The 20,103-nt window shown below is 35.2% G+C and overlaps 3 protein-coding genes across 4 annotated transcripts in view; 1 reads left to right on the top strand and 2 right to left on the bottom strand.

The window, feature by feature from the left end:
• pstpip1a (proline-serine-threonine phosphatase interacting protein 1a) overlaps positions 1–3,860 on the bottom strand; it is a 14,921-nt gene extending 11,061 nt beyond the window's left edge. The window contains exons 1-6 of the mRNA XM_042743944.1: positions 3,153–3,860; positions 2,141–2,241; positions 1,952–2,026; positions 1,804–1,838; positions 1,553–1,659; positions 822–884 (exon numbers count right to left, since the gene is read on the bottom strand). Of these exons, the coding sequence (XP_042599878.1) occupies positions 822–884; positions 1,553–1,659; positions 1,804–1,838; positions 1,952–2,026; positions 2,141–2,241; positions 3,153–3,275 (504 nt within the window). The 5' untranslated portion in view covers positions 3,276–3,860. The remainder of the gene's footprint in view (positions 1–821; positions 885–1,552; positions 1,660–1,803; positions 1,839–1,951; positions 2,027–2,140; positions 2,242–3,152) is intronic.
• A 344-nt stretch (positions 3,861–4,204) lies between these two features.
• Positions 4,205–7,102, bottom strand: rcn2 (reticulocalbin 2). Its single transcript, XM_042743943.1, has 8 exons — positions 6,994–7,102; positions 6,492–6,628; positions 6,312–6,414; positions 5,924–6,120; positions 5,720–5,833; positions 5,545–5,638; positions 5,114–5,256; positions 4,205–5,020 (listed from the first exon to the last, which is right to left on the bottom strand). Exons 1-8 carry the CDS (start codon positions 7,037–7,039, stop codon positions 4,877–4,879), a joined length of 978 nt encoding a protein of 325 aa, XP_042599877.1. The 5' UTR covers positions 7,040–7,102; the 3' UTR covers positions 4,205–4,876.
• A 2,555-nt stretch (positions 7,103–9,657) lies between these two features.
• The window catches only part of pik3c2a (phosphatidylinositol-4-phosphate 3-kinase, catalytic subunit type 2 alpha), a 34,546-nt gene continuing 24,100 nt past the window's right edge, over positions 9,658–20,103 (top strand). Inside the window, exons 1-2 of one of the 2 annotated variants that reach the window (XM_042743940.1) lie at positions 9,658–9,809; positions 14,431–15,582. In XM_042743940.1, coding sequence (XP_042599874.1) covers positions 14,500–15,582 — 1,083 coding nt within the window. In that variant the 5' untranslated portion in view covers positions 9,658–9,809; positions 14,431–14,499. Of the gene's footprint in view, positions 9,810–9,974; positions 10,271–14,430; positions 15,583–20,103 lie in introns of those variants that run through there. The other variant, XM_042743941.1, reaches the window with a different exon arrangement.

Below are 20,103 nucleotides of genomic sequence, written 5' to 3'. Positions count from 1 at the left end.
AAGAAAAATGGATCATTTCAACCCATACAATGTATTGTTGACTATTGCTACGAATATAACAGTGCGACTTATGACTGGTTTTGTGGTCCAGGGTCACATATAAAAAATTAAATTCACTTTACTTTTTATTACATTTACAATATACTTTCTAAAATAACCTAAAATATATTTCACTACAGGGACAGTCCCATTGACCTAGTGTGCTTATAAACAATGGTGTCATAAAATGAACCTTACCATCTTAGGACTAAACTAACCTCCAAAAAATCAGAAATCATAAGACTCATCTAAACACAAGTCACACAAATACCTTTACAGTTCCTGATCTGAATGGATCAGATTCCCTTTCACTCTTATGTTCATCAAAAACAGAACGCTATACGATGATGTGTACCTTTGTTTCTGAATTTGTTTCAGTGTACCAAGAAAAACAGAAACGTGTTTTATTGACAAAACAGCAGTCGTCTGTTGTCAGGAAATTGTGAATATATGAGGAAGAGAAAAAAAAAACTAACATTGAGAAAACAAAAGCTGTGTCAGAAGGTGGCCAACAAAAGAGTGCGGGTGAGAAGGAAATATACTTCTAGAGAGAAGTGAGACTTCCTGAGATGACAGTTACAACATTTTAAAGTCCCATCCCCCTCTCTGCCCTGCACACTAGCTGCACAGAGGCTAGCCTATGCACTGATGATTTAAATCACTCTCTTTTCACCCTTCCTCTTCCTGATATTCTGCTTTCAGTCTCTATTAGGCAAATACATGATGAACTGAGTAGCCTACAAAACTGAAGTGACTAATATGCTAAAGTAAATTAGACTTACCTCCATGGTTTTCTTATATAATGACACTTTGGTCTTCTGAATCTTTTCCATTACCCCTTCAAACTGTAAAAAGTAAACATTTGATTGGTAATGGTAAATAAAGCAATGGTACACTGGTGTCAATGGGGCGGTACAAAAGCTAAAAGGTACAAATATATATATATATATATGTTTAAAGTACTAATATGTACTCTTTAGGGCAGTGTTGCCAAGTCCGTGGTTTTCCCTTTTTTACTTTAACACTGTTGCAAGGGGGTGTTTTTCATGTCCATGGGTTTGAAGCGACTCCAATAACATGATATTTATCCCCTGGAATGCGAATTTTAGCATGGGGACCCCACCAAAAAACGTGTATTTTACCCCCGGGATGCAATTTTTAACTGGGGACCCGATTGGGCTAGTTTTGTGTAGCGATTGGGCAACCCTGATTCAGAGGTTAAAAAAAAAAAAAACAAAGATGTGCCATTTTAGCTTTTGAGACACCCCAGCTTTTTTTCTGAGAGGGTATAACTGTGTCAACACCGGACGCGTGTAGACAAGGTGTTAAGAAGCATCTTGGTATGAGTCAGTTTTTGTTCGCCCAAATTAAACCAAAGACTATAGAATACTCTTCAAAGGACTTTGGCTTAAAAGGCTTAAAATGACTTTGGCTTAAACATAGAATAAACTGTAAGCAAGTGATTGGCGGTTCTGCAAATGTAGATGAATTAAAGCATCACGCGGCATTTAACCTTTTTTCGCTGCTCCTTTTGTCGTTCTCTGAACAGCTCCATTCGTTTGGCCTCTTCTCGTAACATCCCAGAGAGCTGAATGTGCAAATTTCCGATGTTCTCCATTTCTGGGTGAGAAAACAGCATATTCATCAGTGTTCTTGAAGGTTTGGGTTTAGTTAGCAGATGTAGCAGACACTGTTTATTCCTTACTTTCTTTAAAATATATCTCTTTTTCCATGTGTCAAATATATATTTCAAGTGTTACTTACGGGCTTTTAGCTGGTCAAATGATGCCTTCAAAGTGCTACAATACCAAAGCAATAGAAAACAAAGATAAAATTGATAGACTCGTGCTCATAAACCTTTATTTGTATGCAAAAGCCAATTTATACTTAAATACATACAATATTTTCTTACCCAATTTCACTTTGCCCTCCTGTCTTGCGTGCAATAGTAATCAATTCCTTGCCGTACCGTTCCTCTGCCATCGCTCTATGAGTAGAAAACGGCATTGTTATCTAATCCAATACAGCTCGATACTTTTAACCAATGCTAATCAGTGCGTCTTGTAGAAATAAACATTAAGGTGCAACTTTCAGTTGTTACCTCATTCTTAAGAGCTCCTCCATATCTTTGCAAGCTCGTCGCCCATCGCATAACCTCTGGATAAGAGTCTCATATCCGGTGTTACTGGTGAATTCTGGGCCCTGGAACCATCAGGATTATATTATATTTCACCAGTAACAGGACTGTTTATTATAAAATGATTAGGTTGAAAAAGAGATTCCTATTTCTGCTTTGCATTTCAGTTTCAATCCTCAATCCATGGGAAGTTTCTTTCTACCTGCAGCACTGTATTCATCAAAATTAAGCCTTATTTGAAGAAGTTGCTATCTATGCAGAAATAATATGTGGTACCAGACTGTCTGAGGTGGTTTAACCATTTAATCATTTACTGTGTTTACAGACATGGAATGCTATTAATAATATTAACATGGAATGCTCCTTCGATCTTAACAATCTTACATTTGCAATAGAAACAATAGTAATAATTTTACATAACTATAGAATATATTTTACATGCACCCTCAGCACTGAACAGCACTAGCATGGTTTGACAGGCAAATCAACCCAGAAGTTGCTTTGTAGATAGATGCTCTGACAATACAAGATCAAAGCTAAAAAAGGGTAGAGCGGGCACACAGTTAACCGCTCAACAGGAAGCCCACAGATCATCTCCATGACACAATATGAGGTAGTCTAAATATAAACACTCAACCTTCAAATGTAGCGAAGATATTTTTTTTGTTAAAAAAGGCCATGGCAAAAAATTCCATTCCTAAAAATCGTACATCAAAATCTTAAAAAAATCATTCTTATTTACAGAAACCGTAACTCCTAATACAAAGGAACGAGAATGGCAGTGCACAAAAAATACTGAGATCTGATAAGTGCTCCAAAGGTATTGTGATGCTGGTGAGTTATTGGAAGTTAAAGACACATTAATAATCTATGCTGTCACACACCATATGCAGTTTTGTTAACCTCAGGCATGTCAGCCCTAACAGACAACAACGTTCAATCTAGTCTGTCAAAATAGCTCAACTCATGTACTTACCCAAAAAGAATCTTTGAATTGTAACGGTGTCATTTCAAAGGCTGTTTTTATGATGTTGCAAGCACACAGAAGGAAACAAAAATCGGAATTAAGAAAAATGAAAGAAAGAACTGACAATACCATACGCAGGAAACCACTGTTCACAGTACACCCGTAATGCTCAGGTTTGACTGAGATGAGGAAGCTCTCTTATATGTCATTGACCACAGAGAGCGTGGCTGACAGATAATATGCATGCATTCAGCAGCCATTTGAATACTAGATAGGATGGAAAATCTAAAACAGTGGGCTTTTGAAAAATATTAAGAGTCAGTCTTTAGCTGTCGAAGAGATTTTGAGCAAACAAACCATTGAAATCTAAGTAGAGTTGAGTTGTGTTGTTTCTTCATACCTGCAGAAATAGCGAGGTGGTAGCAGTTAAATCAAGACACAGACCTATTGATTTGAATATCTTTTGGCGACAGCAGAGCAACTGTGTGCGAAAGCTACGGCTGAAATCCACTCCTATGTGTTTCTTACTAATTTTGGGATGCTGATTTCAAAAATAGTGCTTGTTTTGTTCTAGCATGTCCCACTTTCTCATAAAATGTGCTTTTCATAGCATTTCTGCATTTGACAACCATTTGTAAGGTGAAGAAATCTTGTATTATCCTTTAAAGGGATACTCCACCCCAAAATGAAAATTTTATCATTAATCACTTAGCCACATGTCGTTCCAAACCCGTAAAAGCCTCGTTTGTCTTTAGAACACAATTTAAGATATTTTGGATGAAAACCGGGAGGCCTGTGACACTTTTGGGAACACTTTTTGTAAGCGAAGAAAAAAAAAAAAAAATGACTTTATTCAACAATTCCTTGTTTTCTTCGCTTACAAAAAGTGTTCCCGTCGCTTCATAAAACCCAGATTGCACGTCTGATGGCAGATGGAGTATTCTGAAGACGACTTTCATACCTTTTATGGACCTTGACACTGTTATGGGACAGTCACAGGCCTCCCGGTTTTCATCCAAAATATCTTAAATTGTGTTCTAAAGACAAACGAAGCTTTTATGGGTTTGGAACGACATGGGGGTAAGTGATTAATGACAAAATTTTCATTTTGGGGTGGAGTATCCCTTTAATCACAAGATAAACTGACATGAATACATGATTCCTATCCTCCACTGAGCCAGGTTTTAACTATTTGTTCAATTCTCAGCTGATTTTCACTTGTATGAATGATTCTGGAAACATTATTTTATGCTTAATCCTGATGTCAAGGTTAAAATTGCGGCCTGTTAAAGAAGAAATGCAAACATGACCCTGACGTTTTCTGCTACTGTACATCTTTGGGTGTTTTACTACATCCAAAGAAGTGACATAAAATTGCAGATTTTATGAAAAAAAGAAAAGCTTATTCATAAACTTGAATAAACATATTTTTCATATTTTTTTGCAGCTTGTTAGTTATTCATTTTGAATACTCTTTTGTCATTACATGCAAACCTCTTGTTGATATGTGCATTAAAACTAATGTTATTTTGTGAAAATGATGGAAAATTTTTATTGATATTTTTGAACTCAGCATCATTATGAGCTCATCATATCATTTTTGCAAATCAAGATGCAGGGCTGTGTAACAGTAGTGTATCAGTTACATGTTATCTAATAAAAATTTACTTGTAAAAACTCAAGTAGTCTTTCTTTGTGGCCCCATAAGAACTATTTATAAAAGGTTCTAACTATTACAGTTCATCATGTGGCACATGAAGCTGTCTGCCGTAATCAGTCACTTCACTGTTCATGAAAGTGTCTTGGTTTTTTAAAATCTCCACTTCCGAGAGTCTTCCATCACCATCTTGGTCCATTTCCTTGATCAGATGAATGGCTTTTCAACATTCAAGGAAAAAAAAAAAAAAGTTTAGAACATCTTGTTAAGGATGTAAACAATACATTAGCGGACAAATGGCACATTGACTGACTTCTTCCCGTGCCGAGCCATAGCTGTTGGGAGCGACCCAGCGGAGCTGTTCATCCCTGTTAAGTTTTCCATCCTTATCCTGGTCATAGAGATCTTCAAAGCGCACCGTTTCCTCAACCTCCCACTGCGAGGGCTCTTCCTGCTCTAACACAGACAAGCAAACTTGCAAACTTACACGTTTCTGATAATAATTTACTACACTCCTGGAAAATAACTAGATGTAACACCTCACATAAATCTGTATAGCAAAAGAACCTAATGGTAAAGTATTTGATTGATGTAAGAATGCACAATATATCTGTTAAAAAAAAAAAAAAATTCAGACAATACAGTGCAGAAATTTATTTTCCCCCATTTATGGGTTATTGGACTTTTTTATAATCACTAGTGTAATGACAGTATATACTGTTATTTATCCTAACATAGTCATACCATTTGCTCTGAGATCTCCAATGAATTCACTCAAGCTGATGAATCCGTCTTTATCCAAGTCATATTCAGAAAGCACATCTTCAATGGCAAAATCCTGGGGTAAATGCAACCACAAAGCACACAGTTAACATGAATGTTTAATCTCTAATTTATTGCATCTTCACTTTATACTTACAGCCATGTGGTCCACTTCAGATGGATGAGTAAACGCAAGGAACTCAGTTAAGTTCAAGGCATCTGAGCCATCCATATCAGCAAAGTCAAAACGTCTTTTTTCCTTTGCATGGAGCTGTGAGTGAACAAAAAAAAAAAGTTAAATCACGCAAGACCTTTCTTTGCTGTTTCACAATATGAAATCTTAATAAATTATGCAACATACAAATCTGAGAGACTCCTCCTCTGGGTCTTTAAGAACAGCATCTACGTCAACTTCCACAGTATGACCATGCAAGACCATATTGTATTCGTCCCAAGATACCAGACCATCATTGTTGGAGTCAAACTCAGGGAAGCGCTCCTCAGCATCATCCAACGCATATGTCCTGTACACCCTCTGTATCCATAATGTGATTTCCTCTAGAGAAGCAGCAGAAAACGTATCCAGAAAATAAAACCAAAAAAATATAATGATTTCTGAAGGATCATGTGACACTGAAGACTGGAGTAATGGCTAATGACAATTATGAGAATGAAAAACAGGAATATATTACAGTTTCAAATCTTGAAATCAGAGACAAGACACTGGAGTCAATCAAACCCAAACTGACCTGGAGTCAGGTATTTATCAGAGTTGGTGTCAATCTTCTTGACTATCTCCACCAGTCGCTTTCGCTGCTCAGATGGGCTGAGTTTCTGTATTTCATCTTTGTCCTGAAAAACAGTGATAGTTAGCTGGTAGAATGAAACTGGATTAGAAACTGGATTATTAGGAACCATAGTGTTGATACCTCGGAGCCGAGGAACATATTTGCATTATGTTCATGGTTATGTTTGCCTAAATGATCCTCTTGGACGATTTGTTTTCCAATTGCTCCTGATGCACAACAAGCCATCAACAGGAGAGTTGTGTATCTAATCTCTAAACCTGACGAACACACAAACACAAACAAATTAGACCCCCATCGTTGATCTTGAGTGCCCTCTTGTGATGGAATGGGCTACAAATTTCCAAAGAACAGAAAATGGGTTCAAATTATTGCAGTCTGTACCCAGAAAATGAATTTAAATAAAACTATGACTAACACACAGTATCACATTTTGTGGTGACATGATTATCTGATATTGTGGGACGCATTTTAGTTTGCCTGTCACTAACCGCGAACTATTTTTACTTTAAAAACCAACTACAAAACGCCGAAATTCATGACAAAACTAACACTCTTTAGTCTTTTTGTTTAAGGCAACCATAAGAAGAATTCACCACACGTGTTTAAGAAGCAAAACACTTACATTTAAAAGGCCGATAGCCCAAGTTTCCAGCTGAACTTGTTGCCATGGTGCGCTGCAGTCATCTGTACTCTCGCTCACCGGTTTCCTGTGTGCACAACTAATTTCTTACTGCCACCTGCAGGCCTGGAGGACATGCAGAGTCTCATACCATATACAAAATTAATATTTTTATATTAGATCAAGCAAGAATGAAGAGGTACAATTTGAGCGATTCTGATTCATGTGGGAGTGGAGAAAAATAAGGAAGCAGATTTTTAGTTTTTTTTGTTTTATGAGAACAACAGAAATGGAAAACAATGTAATACAGATACAGTATATACAAGAGCAAATAGGGTGCAACTTTATACAACAAACTCTCACAATGTTATAGGCTTTACATAGCATTTTTACCTTAACGATTGTGTAAAACAAGTTTGAAATAATTTTTAAATTTGATTTGGAGTCAGACCATGTGAAACTTTCCCATTAAAATTGTTTCCCAGTTATTATTATTTTTGCTATTATTATGTACTTTGTTGTTTTGTTGTTTTGTTTTGCGTTTATTAATGCAAAACTAATAAAATACTTTTAAAAAAAATGAACTATTCGTTGTGTCAAACTCTTGAGAAATTGTCGAGGAAAACATTTAGGTGAAGCGAGTAATGGAAAGGGTTGAAGTTGATATGCAAATAAATCGCATAGCATAGGCCTATAAAATATTAGATCCATTGTCAGTGAAGGTGCAAATTCATAAAATGGCAACACTGACTGTTGTGATACAGAAGCAGGGCAGACATTGCAGGTTGTCAGTAATATAAACACCTATATCAGAGCTGGGTAGTAACTGATTACATGTAATCTGGATTACATAATAAGATTCCAAAAATTAAGTATACTTGTAATTAGAGTAAATTACATTTTAAAATACTCGTAATCAGACTACAATTATTTTTTATAGATTATATGATTACATATTATTCACACAATAGCAATGAATTATTCATAATTTATTGATTCTATCTAATTAATCTTTTTCATCTTTTAAATTTTCCTTTTTAAAATAGCCTGCCGCTTATAAACACTCAGAAAGTCCAGTTTTGGCATTCACACAGTCATTAGTCAGGTGGCTACACAGCATTTGACCATTAGATTTACAAACATTATTTCAGGTTTAAGAAGTGTTTCAACATTGCATCAACTACTGATGAACACATTCGTTTTTATTTGAGTTAGCAATCAGTAGGTTATTTAACCATGTATTATTATGAGGCGTTTGTCTTTCAAACTCATTATTTACATGTTAGCTAATGCAGACATTCCCAAACTTTTTGTCATCTGAACCTCTTTCACCTAATGTATATTTACTTTAAAGGGGTGGTCAACCAGCTATTTTCGAAAGTTTGATTGTGTTTATGGGGGGCACTGTGAAGTGTTCATGCTTCCTTAAATATATATATATATATATATCATAATATATGTGAGCGTACTGTGTATATTTATTATGTATATATAAATACACACACATGCATGATCCAAAATAAAAATATATTTAAACAAAATATGTAAACTTACTATGTATATATAAAAACAAAAAAAAAAAACACAAAAATTAATAAAAATATTTATATATAAAACATTTATATTTATACATAATATAAACTATTTATAAATAATATAAGAATATAAATATATAAATGTATATACATGTAAATATTTTCTAAATATATAATTTATGTGTGTGTATTTATATGGGCTGATAAATATACCCTGTACACATACATATAATATGTAAACAAAACTTTTATTTTGGATGTGATTAATCGTGATCATTTGACAGCCCTAATATATATATATATATATATATATATATATATATATATATATATATATATATATATATATATATATATATATATATATATATATATATATATATATATATATAGGCTATACCACTGTTTCCATTCTACTAAAATTGTCGGACTTCCTGGTTCTGTGAAGCCCATTCCTCAGAAAAGTGGAATTATAATCAAGGATCCCTTTAAGTAGGCTACCCCTGAGATTTGAAAATAAATATTTGAATAATTATCACATTTGCATGTTCTCTGACATTGGTTAGTGGTCATATGTCATGCATGTAAAAAAATATATTTTTTTTTCTTTTGTATTAAGTTTTTTTATTTGATTGTTATTTTAAAATAATTTATTTAAATTTTACATAATTTATGATTTAATTAATTGTTAGCTTTTCATTAAACTCACAAACCCCCTTTAGTTCCTTTACGAACCTCTGTTTGGGAAACCTTGATGTAATATAATGTTTAATAGACTACACTTCATGTTGTTTATTACAATGAATGGAGTATATATTCTTACTCTTAATATTTTTATATCATATGGTACAAGATTATCCTATTTAAATCAATGTGATAAATATGTAAGGACAAAAGTATTCTAATCTAAAAGTAATCAAAAAGTAGTCTGATTACATTAGGCTACCTAAAATGTGTAATGTAATGAATTACGTTACGTTACATTACGTTACGTTACTGACTACAATTTTTGTAATGTAATTTGGAATCAGTTAACGGACCACAATTTGTAAGTAATCTACCCAGCTCTGTGGCATTGACGCGTTTTTTTAGTTTTGTGTGATTAGTATCCGACAACCAAAAGAAGAGTAGACCTGCTGTGTTTCTGACCTCCAGATGTCGTTGTTTCTCTGTAATCTTTACACGCTGATCTCTAGCAGGAACTGACGTTTGTGTCTACGACTACATGAGCAGATTTTCCAGCTGGAGGAAAATGTCCAGCGTCAAAGATCGGAGAGTCTGAAGGTGGGAATCGTCTTTTATTCACACAAACTCTTAGAGTTAATTTCAGTTTACCCGTCCGCTCTATTCGTCTGTCTAACGTTACCGGAAGTATAGTAGCTTGTCCGAGTACAGTTATTTGCGTTGTTTGTTTTTCTTCTGCTTGTGTTTTCACTTTTGTTGGCGCGTGAAGTGCGCCGAAATGCCGAAACATTTGCACAAACATTGCGTAAAAGTTTCGGAAACGACTTTCTACGAGAGATCTTGTGTTGTTTTGTTAACTCGTAGGTTTATGAGATGTTTTGCAGTGTCGCGGCAGAATATTTACCGTGCTGACAGCAATATTTGATTAGAAATATACATTTTTATTTATTGGCAGTCTAGACTGGTGTTATGGTATTGTGGCTTGTTTGATTATCTATTTGGTTGCACACTTTGCATCCTTTATAAACTTGGGTTCGATTTTTGAAATGTCTTTCAAACAGGTAAGTCGGGGTTGCAATTCTATTTTGAACAATATTTCATATAATAAATTCAGTAAATTCCTGCTGAGTTCAGAACAGGTTAATGAAGGTCTGTGATAAATATATAACACTTCTTTTTTCCAATAGGATTTTAAATTAATTATGTCATTCTCTCATCTGCTTTTAAAGTTAAAATCTTATTGCTGAAGTTTTTATGCATGGAAATATAATGCATCCCAATGCATTATTTACTTGGATAGCAATTCTAAATTTTTTCTCATTTACACCAAGCTGAAATGGCACAGTTGATAGTATGTGTACTAATTATAGTCTCTGAATGTTTCTAATAGGAATAAAAGCTCTTTTGTATGCCACTAGGAGTTAATGTTGTTGTGGTAACTGACTGGAGAAGCAGGTTTTGTCTTGTTTTTTGCCTTTTGCCAAGGATAACTGAAACAGGCTTGTGTAATTTTGTGGATTCGGCACATATGGCTTCTTTAAAAGTTCAACTGAAATGGTGGCATGCAATCGTGTTGTTCCTGCAGTGTTGCGTCATTGTATTTATATGCATGAATCATGTGCCTTGGGTATGCTAGCTGGATATGCATATTTAACTTATTTTTTTGTCTGTCCTGCAGTTGTTTTCTGTCACGCAAACACACTATATTGTGATTACTGTAAATGGAATATGTGTAAGGACAGCTTTCACACATTACAAATGCTGTATTGTTTTGTCTGTCATCCATTTACCCTTCTGGACATTCTCACCATCTTGGGAACTATTTGTCTTCCCTTGACATGTTTGCAAGTGCTTGGAAAAGCATCTCAAACTAAACTCTGTGTATTTCAGACTCATGCTTTATGTTCAGTCTGTTTCTGCAGTGTAAAAGTGAACCAATGTTCATAAACTGACACGCTGTCATTTAAAAGCCATATGCTTTATCTAGTTATTCATTTCTGTCTTGAGCGTGACTTTCTGTACTTTGAACAGCTTGCACTTAAGCTTGATAAATCATTTTATTGTAAAATACCAAAACATTTTTGCTGACTTCTGTTATGATTTGACACCACGTTTGAAAGGCTTTCCATTCGGGGGGTTTCGAATGCATAAATAAGTGATGTTTGTCAAAACAGTCAGGCGTGCACCCTGCGGGGTGAGAACCGTTCCCAGGAGGTTTGAGCTGCAAAGATTTGATCACTTCGAGAGCACAGAATATGCCACCTGCTTTTATACTTAAATGTAAAATTTGATATGTGCATATATATATATTATATTATATATATATATATATATATATATATATATATATATATATACAGAGCTGGGTAGATTACTTATTAATTGTAATCAGTTACTGATTACAGATTACATGACAAAATTTGTAGTCAGTAATATAATCTCTTAGATTACACATTTCTGGTAACGTAATCTGATTACTTTTGGATTACATTTAGATTACATTTGTGCTAACCCTTATTTGATATCACATAAACTGAATTAGCCTAATCTCGTACTATTTGACAGATACAAAGAAAAAATATAGTCCAAAAAATATATTTAATTCACCAACAAGAGCCACAATAGCTTCTTTTTAAAGTGCAATGTATGGACAGTTAATACTTACAAAATACTAACACTAATGTACCTTGCTGTTAGTGTTTGCTAGTAACACTGAATAAAACAAAATCACATCTTATGATTTTAAAGCATATTTACTTATAATTAAGTAAATTTAGAAAACAGCTACATTACAAAAACCAACATTGAAAAACATGAAATTCACAACAATATAATTGCTAGGTCAAATATTTAATAAAAAAAAAAACTCTAAAAGTGTATATGACTATATCAATGAAAAACATCATTCATATATATATATATAAATATATATATATATTTATTTATATTAAAGACAATTTCTAAGTCCAATATTTCATCTCAAAACACCTGAAGTGCATAAGGTAGTAACAATTAAGAAAAATCAACATTATAAAAAAAATATTAAAGAACATGAAATTCCCAGCAATAACTTTGCTAGGTCAAAGATTTCAGTGAACAGCAAATTCATCCTTGGTAGGCAGAGCTTACACTGAACACTGACATTTTTCCTATATTTTTTTTTTTTTTTTTTTTTTTTTATGAAATGATGTCAGTACATCCAGTGATTAAAGGCGCGAAAGACACCCCTCCCCCTCTCCGCCAGAAAAACTTGAAGAATCATGAACGTATATAAATGGCAGGTTTATTATGAAAAAAATATAAACGTTAAAAATAAGGAAATTTAGGAGAATCAATGATTTGTAAACAACTTATTACCATTGTGTAAAATATATGTAATCATGTAATCCATAAAAAAGTAACTGTAGTTGATTACGAGTATTTTAAAAAGTAGTTTACTCTAATTACAAGTACTTGAGTTTTGGAATCTGATTACGTAATCCAGATTACATGTAATCCGTTACTACCCAACTCTGTATATATATATATATATAACAAGTGCAAAGTCTCTTCTGTGAACAGTGGTCAGAAGAGACCGACACCTCTGGATTGCATGCTAGAATCCTCACTGTACACAATGGCCTTGATGAATATTGATAGCCAGACTTGGCAGCATTGATGCCTTTGTAAAACTAAATCAAATTGGATGAACATTTCCCAACATATCTTGGTGTGTGGTGTGTTGTTCTTGGATTATTAGTGGTAGAGGTTGGCGGTATCACCAAAAATTTGTATCACTGTATGAGTAATTTTATGTTATGGTAATTATATAGATAAGGCTTTAATTATAATTGCTGGAAATTCAACAAAAAATATTTGTATAGCTATTTTTTTAAGAAGATTTGCAACATTGCAAAAACAGCTGTTAATTTATATAGCGTCTGCATTATTCAAATGAATCTGATTACGAAATTAATATTATTAAATGGATAGGTCAAGCTATAAGTTCTGATTGTATAAGCAGCATTTGAGGTTGTAAAATAGTCTATGAATTTAAACCTGCAAATGTACATCAGCTAAATTCTTTATGAACTCCAATCCTTGATTATGAGACGTGCTCAAAGCCATTGTAAAATACTCCGTAAACACACACCGCTGACCTCATTACAACAGCAACTATATCATCAGCATTTAGCAGAACATCCATTCTGCTAAATGTTGCTGAAGAACTACATTGTTTGGCAGAAGAATTTTTTAAATTATTAAATTTTTGTTGTTGCGCCTGAACGTCAGTTAGGCCTAAATCTTTTTACTAATGCATTAAGTTGCTTGTCAGCTGTAATCAACTAAACTCTGCATTGCATTGTGTAGAACACCCCTAAATGACACATTCCTGTCTGTCTTCACTCGTTAAAGACACATCTCTGTGTTTTTTCATTACTCCTTTTGTCCTCATTAAGTAATATAAATTAGTCCTGCTCTTTTTTTTGTGGGTTTAGCACCTAATCAGTGAAACTGTGAATGAGGAGCTTGAAACCCTATTCTGAGTTTGCAACTAATTGGTTCCGTTTCAATTGCAAGCTGGCATGTCTCAGGCCTGCAAGGCACAGGAAAATGTCTGGTATGTGCTTGTAACCGCCTGCCATTCACCCATTAAATCTAGATTTTGACACGCCCTAACTGGCCACTCACATGAACTGTATTTTCCTGCTGACGTTTTGAGCATTTCGTAATCTAAAGACTTCCCATATCCGAGATATTCATGATGCTTTTGTCAGAAATCCAAAACGTGTGATTGTTGGATCGTAACATGAAAGATTTTCCATGATCCTGTCATATATGACAGCCTTGTGCGTCTTTTGTCAGGCTTGATTTGCTGCTGAGTCAGTTTTCTATTGCAAGGTTTAGGGTTGCATTCACCCGTCTTTTCATGTTTTGCAAGGGCTTTCATACTGAACATAAGAGCAAAAAGGATTTCCTTCATTTGATTCATGTCAAAATGTCACGCTAGTGTTGGTGCATAATGGACTGGATCCATTACTGTGAGTGAAAGAAGCTCATATTTGTAATCACACCATTGTGAACAGGAAATTTGATGGTTAAAAATCCCCCGGAGTGACTTATATTGACCACATTTACAAATAGCAATACAAGTGCATTGGTGGTGAACATGCAGTTCATCTTTTGAAATCATTGAGTTCCTGATACTAAAATGTAATATTCTCTCAATTTCCTCCTGTAGGCACCTGTTGTAAAGTTCCTGTCGAACCCAGTGGTCTCCCCATGTACATAGCAAGGCAAAGCTGACACCATGGCCCACATATCCAGTGGCAATGGGTTTAAGTTTGACAGGCCAGCCTCTCCAGGGGTGGTCCGGCCCAAAGGGGTTGTGGGAATGGAGGAGGCTTTACGAATGGAGGTAGAGGCCTTGAATAAAATCAAGCGTGAGAAAAGGCACACACTACCAGCCACAGCGCCTTCTGTTAATCCCCTTCCCAATCCATCAGTGCAAACATCCACTAGCCGGCAAGAGAAAGACCTCATTGTGTTCTCGGAATCAGAAACACAGAAGAAAGAACAAAAAGACAAATTTGAAGATATCGATTTAGAGAAGCTGACCAAGGAGGAGCTGGAAAAGCTGCTTCTGGATGACAGTTTTTGTGTCAGCCAAATGACAAGACCTTCCTCTTTGCTAGGTTGCAATCTCAGTGCATCTTATCCTGGAGGACATGCGTTCAGCCCTTCTTCTTTCCACTGGACGCCCACCCCAACACACGCACAGACTCCCATCTTCCCCTCTGCTCCCTTCCCGAAGCCTCCGTGCTCTTTCCAGAATGGTTTTAGTCCAGCTTTGTCTACCTTTATTAGTCTGCCGGCCCAACCAACCTCCTTCCTCTCCTTTACACCAATCCAACCACCTGCTGCTCTGGTCTACCCACAGCCTGCCATCACCCCGGAGATGGCCAAGCTGTTTGACAAGATTGCCAGCACTTCGGAATACTTGAAAAACGGCAGGTCCTCCAGCATGGAAACCGAATTGGGAAGTATCAAGTCCCTGGAGCCCATGCCTCAACCCTCAGAACCTCCCAGCATTAGCCGTTTTGAGTGGCTGGACCTGGACCCACTCAACAAGCGAAAGGAGGTGGAGGTAGAGGAGGCACCCATTGTATCAAGTGGACCTTTCGTAGAGGAGTCTGGGACTGCTAAAGACCCATGGGATGCGGTTCTTCTGGATGAACCTGAAGTTGTGGATAATGGCAGTCCCTCGGCACAGGTGAAGAGCAAGGTGGCTTTAGCCACCCAACCTCGAAGAGCATCAACAGGGGCGGCTGTAACAAGAAGCCAGTCCCTAAACATACCTGCAACCTCAACGGATCATAGCCCAGGCAAACAGGTAAGAGGAACATCCTTTCTGCTGACCCAGAACATGTTGGCAGCACTGTTTGTTTAGAAGTGATCACCACATCCTCTTGTGCAGAGTTAGAAAAACCTGCAATGGGGTTTGTAGGAGGAAGTAGAAATTATCCCAGCCAGGTATCATCAAATTCAAACCCATTGCATCTAATGTCCACATAGTGATGAACTAAATGTATATGCTGTTTCTCAATGTAGTCAACAATACATATTTTCAAAATCAACTATATATATTCCATTTATTCTTTCCCAAATTCCATTTTTTTCTGTTTTTATTTTTCTGGATTCAGCTTTTTTTCCATTACTTAACCCCCAGAATCCTAATTAAATGTTAAATTAAATTTAGTTTATTAAAGTTAAATTAATTTATTCTTCTAATGTCTAATTAATTGAGATCATTAAACTTACATTTAAATAGCAATTTATTAAAAGTTTGACAAAAATAACATTTTAAAGGCTCTATGAAATGTTTCATGTTTATCTCAAGTTCAATTTTATTTTTACCAAAACATTTTACCATAATATTTTAACCAAATATTATTTATCAAAAGCATCTCTAATTAATTGATTTTGTTAAAATAATAATAATAATAAATTATTATTAGTTTGTTTATTTATTTTTTCCAGAAATACCATTGTGTTTTTAAATTTTTCTGCTAAATAATTATTCTGGTAAATATTCTTTTAAAAGTAATGTTTTAATAATAATTTTGTTAGTAGGACTATTATTACATTAAGTAATATATTTCTGTCACAGTTTCTTCAAGTTAAACTGAACCGAACGAGTTGCTGTGAAGAGCATAATTTTCTTTTTGTATATGAATTGATGCTAGTTTTACTATTAGGGATGCAACGAGTGTTCGGCATCTGAAGCGAAAAGACAGAATAAATTGTACCGAACAATGATGTGACGCGATCAGATAGCAACCAGTGAAGAGTGAGAATCGTGCGCTCTTTATAATGTAACGAACATGTCTGCAGTGTGGAAGCATTTAAAGCTGTCTGAGAAAGATGCAGAAATCATTACAAGCACTGACAGATATTAACCGAAATACACACAAAAAAATATATTATTACTATAATCTTGTTAGCCAGGGTTCAAACTACAAAACAAACCTCAAAAAATTATACTCTCTAATACGTGCACTTATTGCATGTATTCCGACAGCGCTGCATGAACTCGCTGGGCTATTTGCTTGTTAACCAGGGTTAAGAGTCCAAAGTGAAACAGTGTTACTCATCAGTTGCTCAGTCACAATTTTTACAAGGGATGTGACCATGCGATACGTACAACGTATTCGTAATGAAACCTGTTTATAAGAAGCATTGAGGTCTTCCTGCACGTTTCCGCCAAAATAAAAGTTAAGAAAAAGCAAGAACTCTATCAACATTCATAAATGTTAGTATTGTAATTTTACTGTTGTTCTGTAAAATAAAATAAATCGTAAGAAAATAATAATGATAATCATTACAACAGCTCTGTTAATACATTTATTATAGCATTCACACATAGTGTTCAGATTAGGATCTGTAATATTTTCTAATGTTTTAAAAGAAGTCTCTTCTCAGCAAGGCTGCTTTTAATTGTACAGTAAAGCTGCAGTTCTCTGTGATATGACAGGAAGTAGAAGTTAAAAATGTGTGCGTATGGTTTTCTTATTATTATACCATGCCAATGTGGTAAATGTCTTAGCAAAATTTTCTGCTGGGGCGATTTGCATCTTTCATTTTTGGTTTTGTTCCTCATGGTTGGTTCCTTATCATATTCTAGCCAAGTTCTGGTGCTTAGTCGCTTTCATTTTACCACCGTTTTATCTAAACCTCTTGCTTTATCGTTGGTCTTTCCTCAGAAAAGTTGTAACTGATTGCCAAAATAAAGAACGGCTTCCTGCGAGGAATGCAAATCTTTGATTCCTTATGAGGAGGGTGTGTAAATGTGGTTTTTTTTTTTCCCAGAAATCCCATTTCCTGTTTCATTATGTTTGTTTCTGAATAGGACAATTGGCTGTTGTCACACATTTCCCACAGTACTTGAAGAATTTGTGACCGTAACTTCTACAACAGGGATAGCTTTCATCTAAGGATAAAATAGAGGGGTCAGAGGGTTCAGTCTTTGCACTTCCTCATTTCAAATGTTAGGACTATTACTATATTTCTGAGTCACACATCAGGTCTAGTTCATACTCAAGTTAACACTGTCCTAGCTAGTATTCTGTCTTTGTGTGTGTGTGTCTATAGCGAGGACTGCTGCTGGTCTCATTAGCAGAGACAAGCCCCAGCTAGCTGTTTTTGCCCCATGGGTTCTTCACTGACATGCCTGCAGCGGGGCCGTGCTGCTCCGGGTTGCCATGGCAGCTCTCTTTCGGAGTGTGCGAAAGTGCAACGAAACTACTTTGAGCTTTGGTTTTGGTGTACAGTTACTCTGCTTCACCACACACAACACCAGCATCAGATACTCTTATCACAAGCCCTGGATATTTCAGCCCTTATCAGCACACACATCCCAAAAGACCTGTTTGTTGTCGGTCTTGGTGGAAGTGTAATCTTGTGGTTTGGGTTACATCAAAAGTGGTTTCTCTTTTGAGTATGGTTGAAAGTATTTAGGATTAGTAGAGGAAATGCTTTTTTTATATAGCATATTTTTATTACACAGCGTTCATAAGGCATGGCCAGATTATGCATTATCTCCTGATGTAAACAAATAAAGTATTGGTGTCAAAGGTTGAGTTTTATGTTAATATTTACACAATTTAAAAAAAAAAAAAACTTTGTAAAAATAAATAAATTAAATAGAATGCAAAAATAATAAAATATGTAGATTATTAATATAATATGCAAGTAGGCTATAGTATATAAACTAAAGTTTAATAGGTTGGGGTCAGTAATTTTTTTTTAAATGTTTTTAAAATAGTCTCATACGCTTAGCAGGGCTGCATTTATTTGATACTAATACAATAAAAACATTAATATTGTAAAATATTTTTAGAACTTAAAACAATCAATTTTAATATATTAAAAAATTTAATTTATTCCCGTGATGGCAAAATTTTCTGCAGCCATTACTCCAGTCTTAAGCATCACATGATCCTTCAGAAATCATTCTCATATGCTGATTTGGTCTTTAAGAAACATTTCTTATTATCAATGTTAAAAAATGGCTGTGCTGCTTAAATTCTTTCGAAAAGAAAAATCTTACTCGCCCTAGTCTTTTGAACAGTTGTATAATTAATACCTAATACTGGTCTGTTAGAGTGCACTGTAAGGCCTAATGCACAGAGCCAATATTTTTGACATGTCTGACACACATAATGTGTGCCAAATATGCCTGTGAGCGTTCAGAAGCAGCCACATAATGGTCAGACATCAATTGGACACTGAATTGAGTTAGTATGTTACTGCGATGTTGTAGAAAGACTGGTATAATTTGTAATAATGTATCACAACAGTCACTTAGCCCATACAGTAGCTCTCGTATGCAGACAACAAGGTGTTTCTGGTTGATACATCGACCATCTGGTTTCTGTTGTGCGTGTGTGTTTATAAATGTGCTGTGAACATCCCCTCCATGTGAACCATTAACTGACCGTCTGACTCTCAGCTTATCCTACATGCAGAAATGAAGTTTGTTTAATGTCAATGTGAGTAATTAGATTCATAAACAGAGCTCTTAGTCACAGTTTACCATCAAGCACTATGCTGTCAGTGGAACGATAAATCATCCGACGGAAGTTCAGTCATATTTATTTAGTGGAAGTATTACCAGGTCAGTAGGGAACAGAGTTCCAGTTAATGCATATCAGTATTCTTAGCAACAATAGTAGAGAGGAAGTTGCATTTGCTGTGAATTCTATTACACACAAACGTAGATGATTGTGGAATTTTACTTGTATTCAATCGAATACTGAGCTTACTCCATCCTCTCATTCCTGAGTGTTGTGTTGAATTGTTTCTTGACAGATCCCTTATAAACTTTTAACCTGAGGAAAAGGTCTGTTGGGACTGGGAGAGATTGCATGTAGGGCAACCAGAACTGTAAAACCGTAGCTCTAAGCAAAAGCGGATGAATAATTTGTGAATGTGTGTCACATGGCGTCTCATTTTTCTCTAAGGTTAGGCCTACAGCTCTGGCCTAGTAAACAGCTAAAGGAACCATCATCATATCAGATGCATACTGTATTTGTATTACCCACGATAAAACATCTTTTTGTCTGAATCGATACACTTGATTGTTTATTGCTTTGATTTCATTTATGGCAAATGTGTAGGAGGCAGATGTTCTCATCAGAGACCATGTTAAGAGAAAATTTTTCAAGAATATGCCTGATCTACTCCTATTACTAGTGAGATTACATGCATGTAGTCTGCATGGTAAATGTAATTAAAACAGAAAATGTATCTTTTTATTTAATTTCTTAGCATGTAAGCCATCATTGAACTGAAAGTACCTTTAATTCCTAGTTGTAATTCCATGTTGATGTTCTTTTTTTTGAGCGGTTTCCTT

Source organism: Cyprinus carpio, chromosome B18 (assembly GCF_018340385.1).
Source record: "Cyprinus carpio isolate SPL01 chromosome B18, ASM1834038v1, whole genome shotgun sequence".
NCBI lineage: Eukaryota > Metazoa > Chordata > Actinopteri > Cypriniformes > Cyprinidae > Cyprinus > Cyprinus carpio.
Note: the sequence above shows the minus strand (reverse complement) of the source record. Positions and strands in the feature narration are given on the sequence as shown.

What these genes read in the sequence shown, in the direction of transcription:
- rcn2 (XM_042743943.1), bottom strand. Translation starts at nt 7,039, where the DNA reads ATGGCAACAAGTTCAGCTGGAAACTTGGGCTATCGGCCTTTTAAAT. An exon ending in GGGCTATCGGCCTTTTAAAT is followed by an intron (nt 6,629 to 6,993) that starts GTAAGTGTTTTG and finishes TGTGTTCGTCAG; the next exon opens with GTTTAGAGATTAGATACACA. An exon ending in ATGGCTCGGCACGGGAAGAA is followed by an intron (nt 5,021 to 5,113) that starts GTCAGTCAATGT and finishes GAATGTTGAAAA; the next exon opens with GCCATTCATCTGATCAAGGA.